Consider the following 21,161-nt stretch of genomic DNA (forward strand, 5'->3'; position numbering starts at 1 on the left):
AAACGGGAGATCACTTGGACAGCTATGGTCCTGCACTGTTGGCATGTTCATAAGTTTAGATTTAATATAAAATTCCATTTGGAACACAGACTAGATCGAGATCTTTTCTCCTTGTGCTGTTTGTTCACTGAAAAATAACTCAACTTAGATTGTCTAACATATGTTCTTTCCCTACTTCATTGGTAGGGAGAAAAACCTCCTAAGCAGTGATTTGAAACATCACATCTATAATGCTGTAAAATATAACTTGCACTAAGCTGCAAGGCAGTTAGTGGCACCCTTGCCTATTGTAGAATGCCTAGTTACTATTGCTTTCAAAGGAGTCCAGATTTCAGGCAGTTTGGATAATGTTGCACTTGATCTTCTGCATGGCCAGTTATTGATGTACACTGCCTACATGAAGGGAAAGCACTTATGTTGCAAAATGTACTTTTTTAATAAATAACACTGGAAATTGGGGAAGCATTTTACAGCTCTGAACTGTAATCTCTCAAAACTACATAAGTAAATTTAAATGAGACCAAAATGTGCTACATCTTCTAGAAGATTTGATGGAGAGCCACTAATCACCCATCAACCGGACAACCTTATTTTTTCTATCTGTTGTGTTTCTTGTTCTTTTTCCTGTCTCTCTTTATATTCCTTTCTTACTCCACTCCCTACTATTGTCTTAAAGAAACACGACACTTTTTTGTAATAGACGATATCTTGCATATGGAATTAATATAAGGGTCTACCATCAAGTGTAGTAGTTTTACTTGTACCCCTTTAGACTAAAAGCATTTTTGGGCAGGCCCTCTTCCTGTTACAGTACCGCTCATAACAGGGCCCTGATCCTGATTGGGGCTTAAGTGCTACTGCAACTTAGATAATACTGAACTAATCTTGGCAGTTTCTACAAAATATAGCCAGATTTAAGTACCAATGTTTGATGCTGTACAAGACACAGGTCTGATTGCCTGCCTGCAGGAGTTTATAATACAGAATCAAATAAGACTCAGAAGGTGGTAATAAAGCATTTATTTATATAAAGGAAAAGTGTGGTAATGTCTGTAGGCCTCATAGAAATGGGTTTTCAAGAGGGATTTAATTGAAGATGAGACCACAGTGTCCTGGGATAGGGAGGTCCATTTCAGAAATAGGTTGCATAAAAGACAAGTCTGGTAAGACTTAATCAGTAAAATGTGGTAAATTATCCTCCAATACTTTTGATCCCTTTCATTCCCTAGCAAAATTAATTTTGAATATAACATTGTAAAAATAAATAAATTTGGTATTAATGTTAAAAAATGGCATCGATTTTGCTATAAACTAACATGACACTGATGTGAGTTCTTAAACTAGCTGTTTTATTTTATCAGTCCAACACATTTACAAATGCAGGCCTTCAAATTTTTGGTCCTAAAGTTTGTCTTTCCAACATAAGGTCTGAGTTTTATTTTAGTACTTCTAAGAAACCTTTCATAAAGTAAGGATAAGTTCTTTCAGGGTGGATTTGATTTAAATCGAATTGATTTAAATCATGATTTAAATCACTAGTCAGGAAGACTTGATTTAATCATGGATTTCTGCATAAAAGTGCGTTCTTGTTGGTTGTTATAACCTTAGTACATCATCTTCACAACTCGGAGATAGATGTAGGTGTCATTTTTAGAAGGTACACCCTATACATTTTTAAAGTGATTTATTTTGAAAACTTTTCAGATAAGTTTTATAGCTATATTGGAAAATGAATGATTGTTTGGTTATTTAATTTACCAAAGGTAATTGAAGCAGATATTTATGAAGTCATTGTGAGGTAAACAATCTCCAATTCAACAGGTTAATCATTAATATTTGGAGGATTTTCTTGCCATGCTGTATTAGGAGGAGAACATCACCAGACAGACACTTACATTGTTTTATTTAACTAAAACAACATTATTACATATTCTGATTTTTTTCTTCAACAGCAAACATGTATAATATTTTAACAAAACAAGCATATGAATTTTTGAATTTAGTTAAACATTCAAGTTTTTTAAGATCAGGTTTGTTTAAAATTGTTTAAAATAGTTAAATGAAGTATTTAAAAAAAAAAATTGACTGTCAGCCAGGTCAACATGAGAAACTTAAAATACTAGCTTCTGCAGCTAACTTGGTCGTCTTCACCTTCATTTTCCTGTTTGTTCCTAATCCATAAAAGAAAAACAAGCTTTCCTGCTTTTTCAGGTCCCAAACGATTTCTCAGTTTTGAATTAATTAGTCCAGAGGAAGAAAATATTCTTTCTTACACCAGCAGAAGAAGCTACTGTTAAAAGTGAGATGATCACTTCAGCAGTCTCTGAATCAAAGTGCTTAAGGTTTCTTTAAAACATCATCAGCAAACCTATTTCTTGAATGGTTCACCCTTAGCTCTGAAGTTTATTATAGTTGGCATCATGGAGGGATGTTTGCTGGATGTTCATGTCATAGCCAGTTCCTCTTCTTCAGCAGTTAAGGTTTGACCCTGGTACTGAGTATTGAGAATATTTGCAAGAAAATGAGCTGGAGATAGTGCTTGTCCTATTTGTTTTTAAATGCTTGTAATTTAACTCTGTCATTGCATATTTCTTTTTTTAAGATCTCACTCAGTTCATTCCAAATTTCAACAGCGTCAGCAATAAAACAGCTATTTCCCTGCATTTTGTTCAAGGCTACAGAAATAGGCTTCAGGGTACTCAGCATGTGTTCAACATTTCTCTTAGGCCCAGTGTTGAAAACTTTGGCTGTGACCGTGCCATCTATTTTTTCACGATTTTGTTCACAAACTGTCATCAGATTAGGCCAGTGCTTGATATAGTGCTCAAAACAGTTCACTACTGAGTTCCATCACACATCTTGTGGGAGAGTTAGCTTGGTTCCTCCCACTTTTTTCAGAGCAGCTGCTGCAAAGTGGTTGTTAGGGAAGTATTTTGCAATTTCAACATTAGCCTTTATTTGCGGAACACCGAAGTCTTTGGCTAGGAGGTAGATGAAATGAGCACTGTAATAACTGTATGTTGTTAGCTTGGGGACTCACTCCACTCTTCTAAATGTCTTCTCGTCTTGGATACATTTGCAGCATTGTCTGTGACCAAGCTGCGTACTAGACATTTGAATTTTTTTTCACAGTTTGTTATAGCTTTTACTGCTGCTACTTGTTAATTTTCTGCTGTGTGTGCATTTCCTGATGTATCAATTGTTCCCTTCTTCTGTTTTCACACCAGCATGTACAACAGGATCATTGTGGACATTGCTCCACCCATCAAGACTCAGGTTAACAATTTCACCCTCTAGACCTTTTGCACACTGCTCAATTTCTCTTTCATATGCTTTATCAAGCAATTTGCCTGCGATATCTGCTCTGCTGGGTGGACTGTATCCTGGTCTTTATGACTGAACCATGTTAATGAAGTGTGGGTTTTCAATCATACGAAAAGGCGAGTTTGTTGCATAAACACACCGGGCAATTTTTTCATCAATTACCTCTTTTTGTAATCTGCTGGTTCTTATCTATGGTTGTTTCTAGATTATGGAGATTTTTTTTTCTTATTGCTACAGGTGATATATTGTGGCTATGTGACATACATGATTTGACTGAGAAACTATAATTGGCAGATAATTCTGAAACTATAGAAAATGATGATCTTGAAGGTGGATAGTCTTCAGAATCCTGTATGTTGAGGATGGATTCTCCTAAACCAAATAAGTCAGTGCAGTTATTTAATTATTATTACCATATTGCTCATTTAGTATTACTCATTGCATTCACTGACACTCAGTATTATTTTAAAGGTGAAATTGTAAAAGGAAGATCTGTCTATTTCAGCTATTTATTTTTTATCACAACTGCATCTAAAATGATAGTACCATAGAGTAACAACTATATTTTTTGCTCAAACATGAGAATTCAAGAATAGTCTAGAAGGAAGACAGGCAGTCCTTAAGAAAGAAGTATGAAATAAAAAAAGTTTACCAACCTGAAGATCCTGCATGTTCAGACATGTTCCTTTCATCATCTTCAACGCAGCTTCCTCCTGAGAAGGAACACTTCTCATGATGTTGCATTTGGGCAACTGGGCCTTGCATTTCTTTGTTGCACTGTTGGCATTTTGCACACATGCCTTTCTTACCCACAGGTAGAGGAACTTCATTAAAATATTCCCAAACTGGGTCTCTCTTATGGCCTGCTGCCACTATAGGTTTTCCCTTCTAGTGAGAGAATGGTATGGTAGATCTCAAATCAATGAATGCTACACTCAGAAAGACCTCAAGACTTCTGGAATATGCTGCTCAAACAGTTTCACTTTTGTTTCCACTGCCTGTCCCTCCTGTCTCGCATTTATCTCCAGACTTCTTCTCCTTGTCCAGATCTATTCTGCCCCCAACAATCTTCTATTCATTGAACTTTTTGAAACTTTGCACTTATAGACAGAGGTAAGGGATTGACTCTGAACACAAATTTGCAAGGGAACAATAGGGTTGAAGTCTGTTATTTCTCACCTCTATATATTCATTTATTTATTTTAGAACATTTTTGCAGTTAACAAGCATGTTCTCTGGAGACACAAATCCACAGTTTGAGAACTGCAAAACTAAGCATCTCTGATGGTATCTTCTAGACTGAGCACTGAGTCCCCATTGGGTAGATTATTTAGGTTAATCTTTCTATCTATAGAGAAGCCCCTGGAACCCCATAGATTGGGTCCCTAATCCATGAACTATTGGAACGCATTTATAAAACTTTTCTTAAACATTACATGAATATATTTTCTCATAGTATAGAATTAGAATTTATAATCCCTATTCCATGATGAGATATCTTTGAGCTATAATGTAGCTTAATTAAAACTATGTTTAGATCAGATTTTTTTTTTGATAAAATGCTTTGAGGTAAAACCTATTTTAAAAAAAACCTTTTTTTTTTAATCATTGATTTTTATCCATCGTGAGTTCTTACGTATTCTTTCTCTTAAATTAGATATATTGCTGTTAATGAGCAGCTGATATCTTTGGGACAAGTGAGCCTGCTCCTAATGACCTGCCCTTGTTTGTCAGAAGGGAAATACTTTTAAAAAGAACACTATTGCAGAAACCTTTCTCAGGTACAATATTAGTCAGAATCCCCAGATGGCAACATTCACTTTTACTGAAAGCTTCATCAACAATTCCATCGGTGTACACACTCAGCACTAGAAGCAGCTGGCCTAAGTAGGACATTGGTTTAACATCATCTGTTGAATTAAGTAACCTGTTCCTACCAGGTTAGTTTCACCAAAAGATGTGACTGAACACACTTTTCTAGCAAGGTAGTTCAGGCACCAGATGCCAGCAAAGAACTATTTTAATCTCCATGGATTGCGTTCCAGTCTTCAGTTGAAGTCCAGACCACAACTTCCTAACTCCAGTATGTACACTGCGTACATGAAGGAAAAGCACTTATGTTGCAAAATGTAATTTTTTTTTTTATTTAGTTAGTTACTTAAAAAGAACAGTAAGCATCTCTGGGATAAACTTCATTTTGCTGGACCACAGGAACAAATGCGTTAAATGACTGTAGTCCCTCAGGGGAAAGAACATATCTACTACATTTGTAAACCATCATGTAAACTTACAATGTGTAGATGTTTTAGTAGTGCAAACTCAATGTGTATATTTGCCTTGATCTTCTAACTAGCTGGTGGTTTTCTCAGCAGCTGGAATAGTGGAAAAATAAATCTCTTGCTTTGGTCACTTCTCAGAGTGGAACAGTAAATATCTTTAAGATCACTAGTTCCAATCTAGCCTAAGCTAATAGACAAAAAAGATGCAGTGACAGCGTGCCACTGCAGATTACTGGACATAACTCTTAACTATAATAAGTGTTCTTGGCTGTTTCATCATAAGCCTAGAAGTAGATCAGGACTGAGATTCACTGGCAGATTAGTGAAGCTTGTGCTGAAGCTGTCTATATTGTATCTTTTTTTTAATCTGTCTTAAATTTCTCTGGGTGGGTGGGAATGAAACTACCTGTGGTTGGGATAGAAATGTGCCAAGTTTCCTCTTTAAGTGCTGGTCCCTATGTGTATTCCACATGTGAGGTACCCACACGTTCCATTTGCCCAAGTCTGAAGATTTTAGCAAGCAGTGTCCATTGGCCCCACATGCATAGTAGATCTCCTTGCGCTTCTGAGTACGGGCATAAGAGGCAGTGTGGGTCAATGCCCGCTCAGTTCCTTCTTACCATCCTATGGCCTGACTGGGAATCCAGCGTCGTCCTGCTCCAGCCTTTCAGAAAATCCTGTAAATAAGATTTTAAAGAGTTATTATTTTAGCGTAGTATAGTTAGTTTTTAGTATAGCTTGTGTAGTTTGTTTCCCCAGACTGGATATGGTCCCTGACCATAGGGAGGCAATGTCCAGAGTCCTGGGCTTCAAAACCGGTCTCCTGCCCTGTGTACTTCTCCGTCAGGGACGAACATCAATGCTGCCTCTGCTGTCTGATGCATATTTTGACAAAGTGCAGCATTTGTTGCTTGTTTCCACTGAGAACTCTCAAAGGCCATTATCTAAGCCTTAGTGGAGAAGGCCATGAGGCATGTCTCCGATTTGGACCAGGCAGGACACCACCCCCCTTCCTCTCCCCCCCCCCCCCCCCCCCGCAATACATTGGCCTCACCAAACAAGCAGTGCCCCTGTGAGCACATGCTTAAGAGTGGAGCCCTCAGTTTCTAAACATAAAGACTTTTCTCCAGGGATTCCCATGAGAACAAGGGACACTTTCATGGGCACAAGGACAAACCTGGTTGAAGACCATCCATAAGAGAAGTGCTCCTTCCCTGAGCCCACTAAGGTCGGGTGACCCCTTACTCTCAGACCCTAAGGAACTGATTCTGCAAAAAAACCCTGAGACTGAAAGAAGGTGGTACTAAAACGTAAGGACCGTCATCCACTGGTCCTGTCGATGAGCGCGGCTCCAGAATCTGCAGTACCAACTCATCCGCCCAAAGAACACACCACGTTTAAAGATGCTCCTATACCGTCAGTGCTGACCACCAAGACCCACGCACACTGGAGAGCAGAGAGACCTATGTCGTACTGGAGGATATTTTACTCCCCCTATTTGCAGTCTCCCCTATTCTCTGGCGCAGCCCTCCTGAAGGACATTACTAAACCGGAAGATACTACTTTGGTATCCAGGAACAGTCTCGGAACCATCAGGCAGGATTGCCCTGGTACCAACAGCTCCACCATTCCAACAGGAGTGATTTCCCCCCTACCCCCTCCCGATTCAGAATGAATCTGATGGGCTGGTCCTGCCTTCATCCCCACAGAGAGAGCCAAACTCAGACAGTGATCCAGGATAACAGTCACTACTCTTATGTACACAACCTCCCTAGGGACCAGTAGTTTCCCATTCCATGCCCCTTTCCCGTCCCCCCCCCCCAACGGTTGGTCCCTCTTTTTGGCCTTATTGGGGGCTGTGGGATCCCTATAGCAGATGTTCAGGACCCACCCAGGAGTCTTTCTGCTCTTCTTCCGACCAGTCAACAACCAGTTCCATCGGTGTATGAGGAAGAGGGGGGGCGTTGAACTGGAACTGCAGGTACTGACGAGTTCCGACTGGAATCTGTCTCTTCTCCAGATGAGGCAGTTTCTTCTTCTTCCCCATCCCCACCAGTAGACCATAAGCAATACCAGGACTTATTACGAAGAGTGGCTGACAATCTCCAGATATCTCTAGAGGAAGTCCAAGACCCACACCACCAACTGTTAGACATTCTGCAGCCTCAGGCCCCGAGTAAGGTAGCCCTTCCAGTTAGAGACCATATTGGAACTGATGAGATTGGTCTGGCCTACCTCAGCCTCCTGTGCTCCCAGACCTAAGAGGCACTATTTTGTCCCGGCAAGGGGGAGCTGAATTTCCCAACTACCTGTTGGTGAAGGCTGCCACAAAATGAAAAAGGTCACAGTACCCAAGGACCCCACTCCATCAGACACAGGTTCCAAGAGATGACCTCCTGGGCTGAAAGGTCTTCACTGCAGACTTGCAATTCTGCATTGCCAATTACCAGGCCCTGTTAGTCAAGTATGACCTTAATAACTGTTCTAGAATGGAAGCCTTTCTGGGCAAACTTTCCTCTTAGGAAAGAACCCAGTTTCTCTTTTAGAGGAGGGCAGACTGGTGGCAAAAACGGTCCTTCAGGATGCAATTAATGCAGCAGATACAGCATTCAGAGGTTTAGCTACTGGTATTGTTAGGAGGAGGAATTTGTGGTTGCAATCCTCAGGCTTCCCCAGGGAGGTGCAAAATACCATCCGAGACCTTCCCTTTAACAAGGAGATGACTCCCTCCACTCATTAAAGGACTCTTACGGTCTACCCTTTACTCCCGGGGGAATCTATCCACCAGGTCCAGGAGGAAACAGCAAAGGCAAAACTATAAACCACCACGATCTCCTCCTCATGCACTCTACTACCAGTGTCCTGCCAAACCTCCCTGCAAGTGACAGTAGACACAGAAGTCCCACTTTTTTTCATCTGCCTCTACCACTGCGACCACTACCCATTCCCAGCCCACTGCTGGGACATTCAACGTTCTGGAGCTGTGGGCGGTTCACCGTGCATGTAAGACCTTCCTCCCACTCATTCGCTTCCTTCACATCCAAATGATGTAGAACTATATCACCACCACCGTCTACATCAGTGGTTATCAAACTTTTGTATTGGTGACCCCTTTCACACAGCAAGCATCTGAGTGTGATATCCTCTGCCTTCTAAACTAAAAACACTTAAATATAAAAATAACACACTTATAAATGCTGGAGGTGAAGTGGGGCTTGGGGATTAAGGCTGACAGCTCGCAACCCCCACCTCCATTATAAGCTCACGACCCCCAGTTTGAGAACCGCAGGTCTACATAACAAACAGGGAGGTGCGAGATTGCTCCTGCTTTGTTTGGAGACAGTCAGGCTTTGGAACTGGTCCATCAGGCACAGCACCACTATCCAGGTGGCATACCTCCCAGGAGTTCATATTGAGGCTTTAGCAGAAAACCTCAGTAGGCACTTCTCGGCAGGCCATGAGTTGGAAATCCATGACTGCATTCTGTCAGATATTCACCCTCCTCTAGGAGACCTCTCTGTGTCTCAAATGAACAAAAATCTTTGTTCCAGACTCCAATGGCGACACTGTCCTGCTAGCGTGGAAAAGCAGTCTCTGATATGCCTTTCATCCCATCCCCCTACTTCATAACATCTCTTTTAAAGCACCTGTGGAAGAGGCCAATGTCACTCTTCTAGCACTCTACTGGCTAAGACACTTCGGGTTCCGAGAGCTGTCAATGTCAGCCCATCCTCCAATCAAAATCTAGACCTTCCCAGAACTCTTTAACCCTGACCTTGCCCTGAGTCAACACCCCAATCCAGACTCTTGATCTCACGACCTGATGTTTGGATTGGTGTTGGAAATAAGCACTCTAGTTAGTCCCCTGTCAGGCGATACTTATCCAGAATAAAAAAAGAATCAATCAATACCAGTTTGGCTAAATGGAAACACTGCTTCGCCTGGATGCAACAGAATCAATCTCACCCAGTCTCGCCAAGCATCCCTATAGTTTTAGATTAGCTACTGTCTCTTAATAAAATACATTAAAAAAAAAAAAAACCCTCCTGATTTCTCAATCAGCTCATTACAAATCCACGTACCAGCCATTAGTGCCTTCCTCCCTCCAGTAGACGGGTGCTCTGTCTTTATTTACCCAACTACAATACGGTTCATGAAGGACCTCAAGGCCTTTATATCAGTCATTAAACCAACACCAACCGCTATGAGATCATAACCTTGTGCTGTCAAAACTTTTGGTCCTTCGTTTGAACCTGTAGTGACATGTTCCATGTCCCACCTATCCATGAAACTGGAGTTTCTAGTGGCCATCACTTTGGCCAGGAGGGTCAATGAACTTGGAGCCCTCATGGCAAACTGCCCTTCATGGTATTTCCCAAGGACAACCTATCCCTTTGCTTTCACCCTACACTTCTACCCAAAGTCGTTTCTGAATTCCACCTTAACCAGTGTATTCACTTGCTTGTTCTTTTTCCAAAATCCCACCCTTAATCTGAGACTTCATTCCTTCAATGTCAGGCAAGCACTGGTCTTTTACGTGCAAAGAACCAAGCCTATCAGGCAGTCTCTGACTCATTGTAATAGTAGAGAGGTCCTGTGGTCAAGCTATAGCCTCTTAGAGGATTTCTAAGTGGGTTTCTGGCTGCATTATCAAATGCTACAAACTGGCTCATCTCCATGGTAGTATAATGGCCCACTCCACAAGAGCACAGGCTGCCATGGTAGCATCCCTACAGGAGGTCCCAATGCAGGACATACGCAGAGCAGCCACCTGGAGTTCCAAACGCACGTTTGATAGGCATTATGCTCCAGTCCAGGCCTCTGCTGTGGATGCAGCAGTGGGATCTGCAGTATTGCATACATTTTTATTGACCGCTTCCTCACACCTTTCTCCAGTCTGAGTACTGCTTGTCAGTCACCCATATGTGAAGTACGCATAGGGACCTGTGCTCAAAGAAGAAATAGAGGTTACTTACTGTGATTGGGAGTTCTTAAAGATGTGTGGTCCCTATCTGTATTCCACTACCTGCCTTCCATCTCCTATGCTTCGGACCTGGATTAGATTTGCCATGAGAGGAGGAACTGAGGAGTTGTCGACCTGCACTGTCTCATACCCTAGGGAGCACAAAGAGATCTATTGCACAATGGACACTGCCTGCTAAAATCTCCAGACTCTGGCGCATGTTGCACATGCATACCCATGTGTGGAATACATGTAGGGGCCTCACATCTCAAAGAACTTATCTAAATAGTCCTTGCTTGTAGTTAGGGTCATATCATCTCAAAGATGCAGCAGAAACAAAACCCAGTTATATTAGAAATTGGAAAGATTAGGTTGTTTTCTTCGAGACTGATAAGGACCATGTTAGAGGTCTACAGAATCAACAGCAGTGGAGCACCTGATTCTCTTCTCATAATAAAAGAACAAGGGGACATCAATGAATTGAAGTGCAACACGTTTAAAACAGATGGAAGGAAGTACTATCTGGGCTTAAACGTGGCACTCACTGCTCCAAGATATTGAAGCCAAAGGATTTAAAGGATTAGCTCCTTACCCAGAATAAGATCCATGGTTACATTATTTAGCTAGGATAACTTATAAGGGATAAACCTCCTTGCTTCAGTACGTGCACGCTCATTAGCTGCCAAGGGTTGGGGAGCAATGCATAACTCCCATGTTCAGGGTGTGTTGAGGGAATTATTAAATCTTCTGAGGGATTTTATAATGGCCACTGTCCTGAACCAGAACTAAAGAATTTTCATGCCAGAGTATTGTATCCCTTTTAGATAAACTGTGTGTTCAGTGGGCTGATGAGGTGTAATCTTGTACTTCTACCTAGCTCAGCCTTGAAAAAGGAATTCCATTTATCTAAAGATACTCATCATGGACAAAAAATATCTTGTATCATAGTAAGAGTGTATGAGTAGATCTTGAGCCTGGGATGGTAAACTTTCATGAGTCTTGCAGTGCTGACCTAAAGAATGGTGCAATGTCTTCTATTCTCTGCCTGCCTTTCATAAAACTCCTGGCTGCTAGACAAACTCTTTGCTGTTTCCTAAGAACAGCACTTTTAATTACAGAAATATTTTGTGGCCACAAGATGAGATTCTGAAGGGATGATAGCTCACAATGTTGAGCGATTAACATTGAGGCAATAAACCGAGAAAAACCTAGGCAAAAGGTATTGGTTTTGCAACTTGAATATTTATTAAACTGCTGTAACAGCCTTTCTTCATTGGGCAGACTGTTGTATATGTTGTCAGTGAGCTGGCTCTTCTATTAAATGCTTGAATTTCAAATTTCGTCATTGGCATTTCTGATAATCCTGGCAGAGCCTCTCCAGGCCTGTCCATTATCAGAGCCTCATTAGTAGATTGGACAAGGTCTACTTCGTGGTCATAAAATGGTGGCATAGATCAACTGGCAAGAAACTCAAAGCTTAATCATTTTTTAAAAAGCTTTGGATATCATATCTGTCCTAAGTCCTCTGCAACTTCTTTTTTACCAACACTTAACTTAAAATTCTCTCCCTTTGTTGCTGTGAAAGACCCACAGAAACAGGATACACTTACTATAAAGACGACACCTCTACCCCGATATAAAGCTGTCCTCGGGAGCCAAAAAATCTTACCGCATTTTAGGTAAAACCACGTTATATCGAACTTGCTTTGATCCGCCGGAGCGCTGCTTTACCGTGTTATATCCGAGTTCGTGTTATATCGGGTAGAGGTGTATAAATAGTGAAGCTTCCTAGACATTTGATAACACTGAAAGATTACTAAAATGGAGAATAGTTTTTCTAACCATAAATGTAACATATAACATACTGATCATTTTCTAAAAAATGTTTGTGGTCTTTAATGTACTTGTCATGAGCAAAGTCTTTCTTGAAGTATATTGGCAGTACTTTGCCCATCCTACTTGATATTAAGAAAGGCACTCAACCTCACCATTAGAGACATGGACAGACTTTTTAACCTTATGCTGTTCCAGAGCGCTGGTAGCTAAATAATTTTTCTCATTAGCATAAGATTCTTTTAAAAAGATAGTTTGAGCAATATCCTCTCTTACTTGGGTAACTTTTTTTCATGATACAGGATTTTCATTTTCCGAGCAGCTGGCTGCGCTGCTAACATCTCAGCTGTAGAAGAGGCTTTCTTAATTAGTAATACTTTCTACCACCAGTGCAAATATGTCCCTTCACTTGTCAGCCAGCAAACAAAACCATTAAGCAATGGGTATTTTTATAGATTTAGAATTTCACCTGGAGCTGTGGCAGTGGGGAGTTGTTAATAAAGGGATATGAATCTTACTGGTTGCCAACTGCCAGACTTCATAAGAGAAGCTAGTTATTCTTCTGCATAGCTGGAACCATGTTACAGAAAACTTCTGGGGTTAATTCCTATTTCTTGACATTTGTAACTGAGAATGTGTCGATATGGCTTATCTGAGGGTGGGGACTCGTGCCAAAGGGTTATGTGCATACTAACTAATCTGGTAGACATTCTTTTCAGGGCTATAATTAAGAATGAGTGGACTGGCTATTTTTTTAGTTCTTGGAATACCTGGAATCACCACTGAATTTAATGAAAGCTGCAAATTCTTGGCACTTGTGAAAAGCAGGTCATAAGACTAAAATTTTGAAGGGTGCCTGGTTAGAACAAAGATTAGGGTGTTCTCCCTCACTGTGACACTAACTTGCTTTTGGGTCAGATCTCTGCCCAAGGATTGGCCCTGCTGCGACCATTCATGCCAGAGCCAAGAACCCACCAATCAGTTATCTCATGTCTTGTTACGCATCTGTAGGAGTTGATACCTACTTCACAGGAGTTAAGATGCTGTGCGAATCACTAATCTTATGAAAGATGCTAGAAGTATGCACTACTAAAACTACACTAGTGGGCTTTCTCTAACCTTGTCAGAGTATAGACAATAGACGTTTCTTCTGGTCTGAGTCTTGCTTCCACCCACCCAGCATCCTGGCTATTCGCATCTACTGGGGGATGGGGAGACATTGGCTTAAAGTAGTTTTTCATCTTGAATTTGGGTGGAGTTGGTCTTCAAATCGTATTAGATTTCATGACTCATGAAAATTAACAGCAACCTTTTTAAGAGGATTGCTATATCCTTTAATTGGTTCACTCCTCCCATATCACTTTACTCAATGACACGCATGGTTTTTCCTGCTACTTCACATGCTGTTTGCCAAATCTGGTACCACATAAGAATTCAGTACAAGTGTGTTCTGAATATGGGGATAATGCCCCTCCCAAGAAGGAAACATGCATGTTGCTTCTGCTCCAACTAATCTCCTAGCTCAGTCGTAGTAGTAAGTGCTGCAAAACTGTCCATAGTTCTGGAGTCTTGAACACCCTTCCTGCCCCCACCCCCATTCTATCATGAGTTTGAAAGGATAATCTAAGAACTGTGTGAGATAAAGTTGAAATGTTGGTTCTTTTTGTCGAAGTTAGGTAGCAGAAAAGTTACCATTAATGAATAGTCTCTTGTCAAACTTTAACATTACGTATCCCAGATATCTTTAAATTATAACATGTGTAACTGCCTCTAAAATCTCACTCAACTTTAGATGCATGCTATGCCCAACTTTTTTTCAACTTGGGTGTTAGACACCTAAAGAAGTGGCCTCCACTTTTGGAAGGAAACTGAGTCATTTATGTAGGTGCCTAACTTTAAGCACCCAATTTGGGGGAGGAAACTTGACTACAATACTAAATCTGAAATGTCTCTTTTGACTTTTCAGGACAAGTACTAGAGATGACTAATTTGTCTTTGCTTTTCCACCATAATAAAACTGGCTACATGGCTACACTTCAGCAAAAAACATGCTACAGTGTTTTATTAACATAATTATAAACATGCACCATTAAATGATGTAAGATATAGAATACTGATAGGATAATAATGGCACAGTGTAACAATCAGTAATTACTACTGGGTACAAAAGTGTCAAGGTGAATAGTTGCATTGAGCCACGTACTGTAGTGTTTTTAAATAGTGTTTCTATTCCACTACTGATCAAAATCTAATTTACTCTAAACTTGGGGGTTTTAGTAGTGATGTCTGGAACAACATTTGAGAATCGATATTTGTAACTTTGTTTCTATCTTTCTGTTAAAATTTTAGGCTGTGTATGCAGGCATACTATCCTCAGTTTAAGACTCCATTATTAGAATAATTTACAACTAGCTAAATGGAATTATATTCAGATTGAAGTAGAGAGCTTATAAAACCAAGGATTAACTAGAATTTTTTTGTAATCACTGTCTTATGTGAAGTATAAATACATTGCTCCTCTTCAAGGTGTTGTTACTCATTCCTCCCCAGATAACCCATTTTAAATCAGAGTTAAGGAAGAATATGCTAGAACAGTCAAGAATTAAGTATGGCATGTTACACAAATAAGTTTTAAGTACTCTGCAATAAGTGACTTCAAACAAATGTAAAATTGTTTTGTAGCCTGGGAGATAGATGCCACATTGTTGCTATGTAAGCGCTAATACTAACGTAGCTGAAGAAAAATTTCCCAGTTTGCCTATGAAACTCCACTTTAATGGAAGAATAAGCATTACAGTTACCCTACATTTCAGTTATTTAGGTGTTTTGTACTGTTGCGCGTTCTGTACCTAAAACAATTCCTTCTGTAGATCGCAACATGGCATATTCAGCAAAGAAGTTGATAAAAGCTAGGCAGACTAAAGCTTATCAGAACCAACTTTTCTTGACTTTTTGAAAAACCTGCAATATAACTAATTTGATGGATCTACAATACTATTGAAAGGTATGGTTGTGTAAAACAGAGTACTCTTTGTTTTAATTTTAGTCTCTGTTGGAAAAGTTCTTGATTCCTAACGCTTCCCAAGCAGAAAGTAAAGTTTTCTATTTGAAAATGAAAGGAGACTACTACCGTTACTTGGCTGAGGTTGCTGCTGGGGATGACAAGAAAGGTACAGTATGTCAGCTTCTTGTTAATTTTGTCAAAAAATGGGCTTGCTTTAAATGGGATAGTGCTCTACTCTGTTTCTGGGAGATGATTAATGTTAAATAGAATTAAAAGGTGGTTTAGCTCTGTGGTTCTAGAAATTCCCTGTTTATTAGCTAATTGTGGTAGGTCAGTAGCTCTCAAACAGTTACCAGGGATTCTCCCTTACAAGTGTGCTTTGCAGATCCCCACTGTAGCAAACGTGTGGTTGGTTATGAAACACTCCTGAAGCAGTCAACTATTATGCTTGTATATGTGTGTATCCCTAGTTTCAGAATTGAGATAAGAGTTCCCTTTGTCCCAGCCATCTCTGTTCATATTTCTGCCATTGGGTGGGGGGCGTTCAGTACCCTACCCTTTCTCCGCAAGGCTTAATATTTAGGGGTTTTTTTGCTAGACTTGATACACTATTACAGTATTTTTAAAAATAGCAGACAAACTAGGTATTGACCCTCAAGGAGGCTGGAACCCACCTTGGAATGGAAGGGACTAATGACCCAGACTCATGATGTACTGGAATGAGAATAGTCTTCTTGAGCTAAGACAGACCTAACCTCCAATTTATTTGGCCACCTTTAATGTCTCAGCAACCTTGAGTCTTCAGATGAAACTGGTTTGTCCCCTCAAACTGCAGGTAGTTGGCTACCTTCACCTGAACTTCAGTATAAACACTGGAATGTATTAACTAAATACCTGTGAAGGGTACCAGAGCTATTGCCTAAAAGGTCTAAAGGTTTGACGGAACAAGGCCTGAGTTGCTTTGATTATTCCAGCATAGACTCTTTGGATGGGGTGCTCAGATCAGATTGTCCCACCCTTGGAGGTTGTGGAATTGTACATATAGCTGGCCATTTCTACCAGTCGTACAAAAATGTTCAGATTCTTCTCTCTGTATCCTTCAATTCATTAACCTACCAGTTTTATCTTCAGTGTTAAAACCTGTTTGACAATTTTGCATCTGTGAATTAAATTTAAAGCCTAGGTACATTAATTTCATCTGTCACAGGCTCTCTATATATTATGTTGACTTGTGAGAATTAAGCTTGGGGAACTTAATGATCATGATCAATTGCCATCAAACACTATTAGTAGTCTCAGAATTCTAAAGAATTCTTTCAACCACTGGGAACCAAGTAGCACCAGAGTGAAGTGTCCAGATCTAGGAATTGTATTGTGATCCCATAAATTGGATTGCTTATTGTTTTAGAAACTAATTTTACCTATTTACTGATCTACATAGATACAAACATGTAACAACCTAGTAGACATATTAGCAAGGGTAAGCAGTACCCCTATAGCAGTGGTTCCCAAGCTGGGGTTCATGAAATTTTACAGGGGGTTCTTGGGGAAAAAATTCCCTAATGGCAGACGGAGGTGTCCCTAGGGACCCCGGGCAGCACAGGGCCAGCAGCCCCTGGACTTCCAAGAGCTAAGCAGATCAAAGCAAGCCTATGTATCACACTGAGGAAATTTCAACTTCAAGACTCCTATAAGAAATGGAAAGGGAGGTAGATATTTTTTGCTATTTTTAAAATTAAATAGGCAGCTAGTATTGTTTTTAAAATTATTATGAAGAAGAAGTTTAAGCTTTGTTGTAACATGCATTGTTTGTAGGGTGACCAGATGTCCCAATTTTATAGGAACTTTTGGGGTCTTTTTCTTATATAGGCTCCTATTACCCCCCCACCCCCGTCCCGATTTTTCACATTTGCTGTCTGGTCACCGTAATTGTTTGCCTGGACTGCTCAAGACCTGAATGCTTGTGTAGGAGGAATTCTTTGAGTTGGCTTTTTAAATACCTTCATGCTGTTTCATATCTGATAATCCTTGATGAAACATAGGAGCCTTGTCTTATAACAGGCTTATTCAAAGTGATACAAGCTACGAAAGTGAGATCTTAGAAGAGTATTGTCGTTTTCATAATGTAATAAAAATACTGTAATGATAAATAATAATAAATCATGTGTAAGCAGCATGTCATGAAAACAAATTTTGTATTTCCAAGATCATGGCTTTTATAATTTATATTCAGGCAAAGGAGAAAATCCCTGGAAATATTCATTTCTAGGAGGGGGTTTGCGAGACTTGACATTTTAGTGAAAGGGGTTCACAGGTTGTTTAAAGTTTGGGAACCACTGCCCTATAGCTTAGTCTCTTAGTCCTTGAGGGTCCAAACACCTAGTTTGTCAGCTATTTTTTAAAAATACTGTAGAATTGTAAAAAGAACAGGAGTACTTGTGGCACCTTAGAGACTAACAAATTTATTAGAGCATAGGCTTTCGTGGACTACAGCCCACTTCTTCGGATGCATATAGAATGGTATGCATCCGAAGAAGTGGGCTGTAGTCCACGAAAGCTTATGCTCTAATAAATTTGTTAGTCTCTAAGGTGCCACAAGTACTCCTGTTCTTTTTGCGGATACAGACTAACACGGCTGCTACTCTGAAACCTGTAGAATTGTAGCAAGTCTAGCCAAAAAAAGGTTCTTTCTAATTCTAAATTTGTACCGTAACAGTTCATGGTAAGTGTCTTCTGCTTTGTTTGCAAACTATTCAGAACTGACTTTACATTGAACCCTAACTGAATAGTGTGTGGGTCCAGTGCAAAAGCACCAGAACAGTACCCAGACAGTACTAGCTGTCTTCCCTCAATAAAAAGAAGAGATTCCCCAAGTTACATATTAGTACCTGACAGTTATTTATGTAGGAGAAATAGTTTCACAAAGCTTTATAAGCAATTGCAAATGGGCTTATAATGGTAAATGTGGGAGCAACATTAATATGCAATGCTGTCAGCCCTGTCTGTAATAAAAGGTAGATTTGGAATATTTTGCAGCATTAAAGAGACACAGTCAGATGAAATTGTAGCCTTATACGTATAGGTTAGATACTAGAATTCTTAAACTTATGCTAAACTTTTTGTACCTTGCCTCTTCATTCTTTACTAAGTACTATAAAAATGCTGCAATGCTTGGGTGGCAAATTCAGCTTTACATATTGACCAACTATCTCCATCAAGTTTTAATGCTTATTTTGGGCCAAACCTAATTTGGCCATGTTGCTTTGATAACTGGCTAATTCTGCAAAACTGTTTTTAAAACAGTACTATGCTGTGAAAATATTTGTAAAGCTAAGATCTCCTTATTAATGAGGAAACTAAACCCTACCATATTACTCATGTTAGTTACGTGGTAAAAACATAAGTCTTGAACACAGCTGTGTAAATGCATCTAAATTATTTACATGTTGTTTTTCTTGAAGGGATAGTGGAGCAGTCACAACAGGCGTATCAAGAAGCTTTTGAAATCAGTAAAAAGGAGATGCAACCAACACATCCAATCAGATTAGGCCTGGCTCTGAACTTCTCTGTGTTTTACTATGAGATTCTGAATTCTCCGGAGAAAGCCTGTTCCCTTGCAAAGACTGTAAGTTTTTTAAAAAGAATCAAAAGCTTAAATGTTTTATGTAACCTATATTATATGGGCAATAACTTTTTTTTTTTAAACCCTCTAGGCTTTTGATGAAGCCATCGCTGAACTTGATACATTAAGCGAAGAGTCCTACAAAGACAGCACGCTAATAATGCAATTACTGAGAGACAACTTGACAGTAAGTACCATTAAAACTTGCTTGTTAAGCAAGGAATTTTATTACATGTCACCATGAATAGAGCATTTTGTTCATTGCTTGACTCTAACTAAAGCATATGAGCAGTTAACTGGTGGCTACTATTTTATGCCTAACATGTACGTAAATCATGTTTGTTAGTAGCAAGTTGTAAGACTCCTGAACTGAAATTTTGTTCACACTTTTGCCTCCCAAGGTCAGTTGACACAACTTAAGTACATCCACACACAGTCTTGAATGTGGGCCTGGTGATAACTTAAGTCTAATTTTCCTCTTGGCCCTCAGTAGTAGGAAAGACGTCTGACTTCAAATTAAAGGTCTTAGGGGGAGGAATAATTCTGCCTGATCTGAATTTGAATTTGTTGCAGGCTTAATGCTACATGTTTCAGTGGGTTGCGGGGGGAGGGCTTGCTGACCAGCCAATAGTTAAACTCCGAGAGGAGCAGCAAACTCCCAATGACAAAGCCTTTAAGAAGTAATACCATTCAAGGTAGGAAGAGCTTACCCCTTGAAGAAAAGTAGAAAAATTACTCATATCCTCTTACTAAATATTATGAGTAGAAGAAACCAGAATGGGAGTGGGTTTTCAGCATTCTTGCAAATGCAAACACTTTACTCCATTTTCTCTCAAACAGTTGTGGACATCGGATACCCAAGGAGATGAAGCTGAAGCAGGAGAAGGAGGGGAGAATTAACCAGCCTTCCAACTTTCGTCTGCCTCATTCTAAAATTTACACAGTAGACCATTTGTCATTCATGCTGTCCCACAAATAGTTTTTGTTTACGATTTATGACAGGTTTATGTTACTTCTATTTGGATTTCTATATTTCCCATGTGGTTTTATGTTTAATATTAGGGGAATAGAGCCAGTTAACATTTGGGGAATTTATCTGTTTTCATCTGAGGTGGCCAATATAGGGTTGTGAAATTTTTATACAAGTTTTACATGTTTGGCATAGTACTTTTGGTACACTGTGGCTTCCCACAAGGTGGCCAGGGTTAAACAACTTCCTATGTTGAGCAAAGAAAACTGTTTGAGTATTGGTCTGTCATGATGGGAAAAAAGGGATAATCAGTTGCAGCCACAGGTGTAGTTAGTGTGAGTATTTGAAAGCTGAAGCATACCATGGCTGTGGGGGAACAGATGTCCCATGGATATTGCATGTCAAGCATGTGAAATCCTATGGAATATATAATCAAGTGTACATCTTTGATTGCAGCTGAAAAGCGTTCCTTAAGACAGTTTTGATCACCCAGTCAACTTCCTCTAGAGAAGGGCAGAAACGGTTCACATTCCATTATTTGTAAAGTTACCTGCTGTTGCTTTCATTATTTTTGCTACACATTTTATTTGTATTTAAATGGTTTAGGCAACCTAAGAACAAATGTACAAGTAAAGATGCAGTAAAAATGAAATGCTTGATATCCATAACTACACTGTATATTGAGCACAGCAGTAAAACAAAAACCCATGTATTTAACTTTTTTAGGTTTTTTGCTTTTGTGATTTTTTTGATACTTGCCTAACATGCATGTGCTGTAAAAATAGTTAACAGGGAAATAACTTGAGATGATGGCTAGCTTTGTTTAATGTCTTATGAAATTTTCATGAACAATCCAAGCATAACTGTTAAGAACATGTGTATTAAGTTGATGTAAGTGGAATAAAAGTTTTATGAATGGACTTTTCAACTACCTTCTCTGTAGCTTTCATGTAAATCTGTCTTCCTGCTCTGAATTTTTTAGAGTATCAATAGGGATTCTAGAGAAACTTCACTAAAACAAGAGGCATGGTGAAATATCTTCACTATTCAAATGTCAGTCTTCCCCTGATTAAATGATTCTCTGCATCCAGATTTTTGGTTCACTTTTCCACAGAAAATGAAGTAGCAAGATTAAGAGCTTGTCTTAACGATCTTGAAAGCTGAAA

The 21,161-nt window shown here is 39.6% G+C and overlaps 1 protein-coding gene across 2 annotated transcripts in view; it reads left to right on the forward strand.

Annotated features, from left to right (window-relative positions):
- Positions 1 to 20,915, forward strand: part of YWHAZ (tyrosine 3-monooxygenase/tryptophan 5-monooxygenase activation protein zeta) — a 31,383-nt gene extending 10,468 nt beyond the window's left edge. For both annotated transcript variants that reach the window (XM_054017913.1, XM_054017914.1), the window contains exons 3-6: positions 15,446 to 15,569; positions 18,865 to 19,028; positions 19,117 to 19,212; positions 19,866 to 20,915. In XM_054017913.1, the coding sequence (XP_053873888.1) occupies positions 15,446 to 15,569; positions 18,865 to 19,028; positions 19,117 to 19,212; positions 19,866 to 19,925 (444 nt within the window). In that variant the 3' untranslated portion in view covers positions 19,926 to 20,915. The remainder of the gene's footprint in view (positions 1 to 15,445; positions 15,570 to 18,864; positions 19,029 to 19,116; positions 19,213 to 19,865) is intronic.
- Positions 20,916 to 21,161: the final 246 nt, after the last annotated feature.

This window comes from Malaclemys terrapin, chromosome 2 (assembly GCF_027887155.1).
Source record: "Malaclemys terrapin pileata isolate rMalTer1 chromosome 2, rMalTer1.hap1, whole genome shotgun sequence".
NCBI classification, from domain to species: Eukaryota; Metazoa; Chordata; order Testudines; family Emydidae; genus Malaclemys; species Malaclemys terrapin.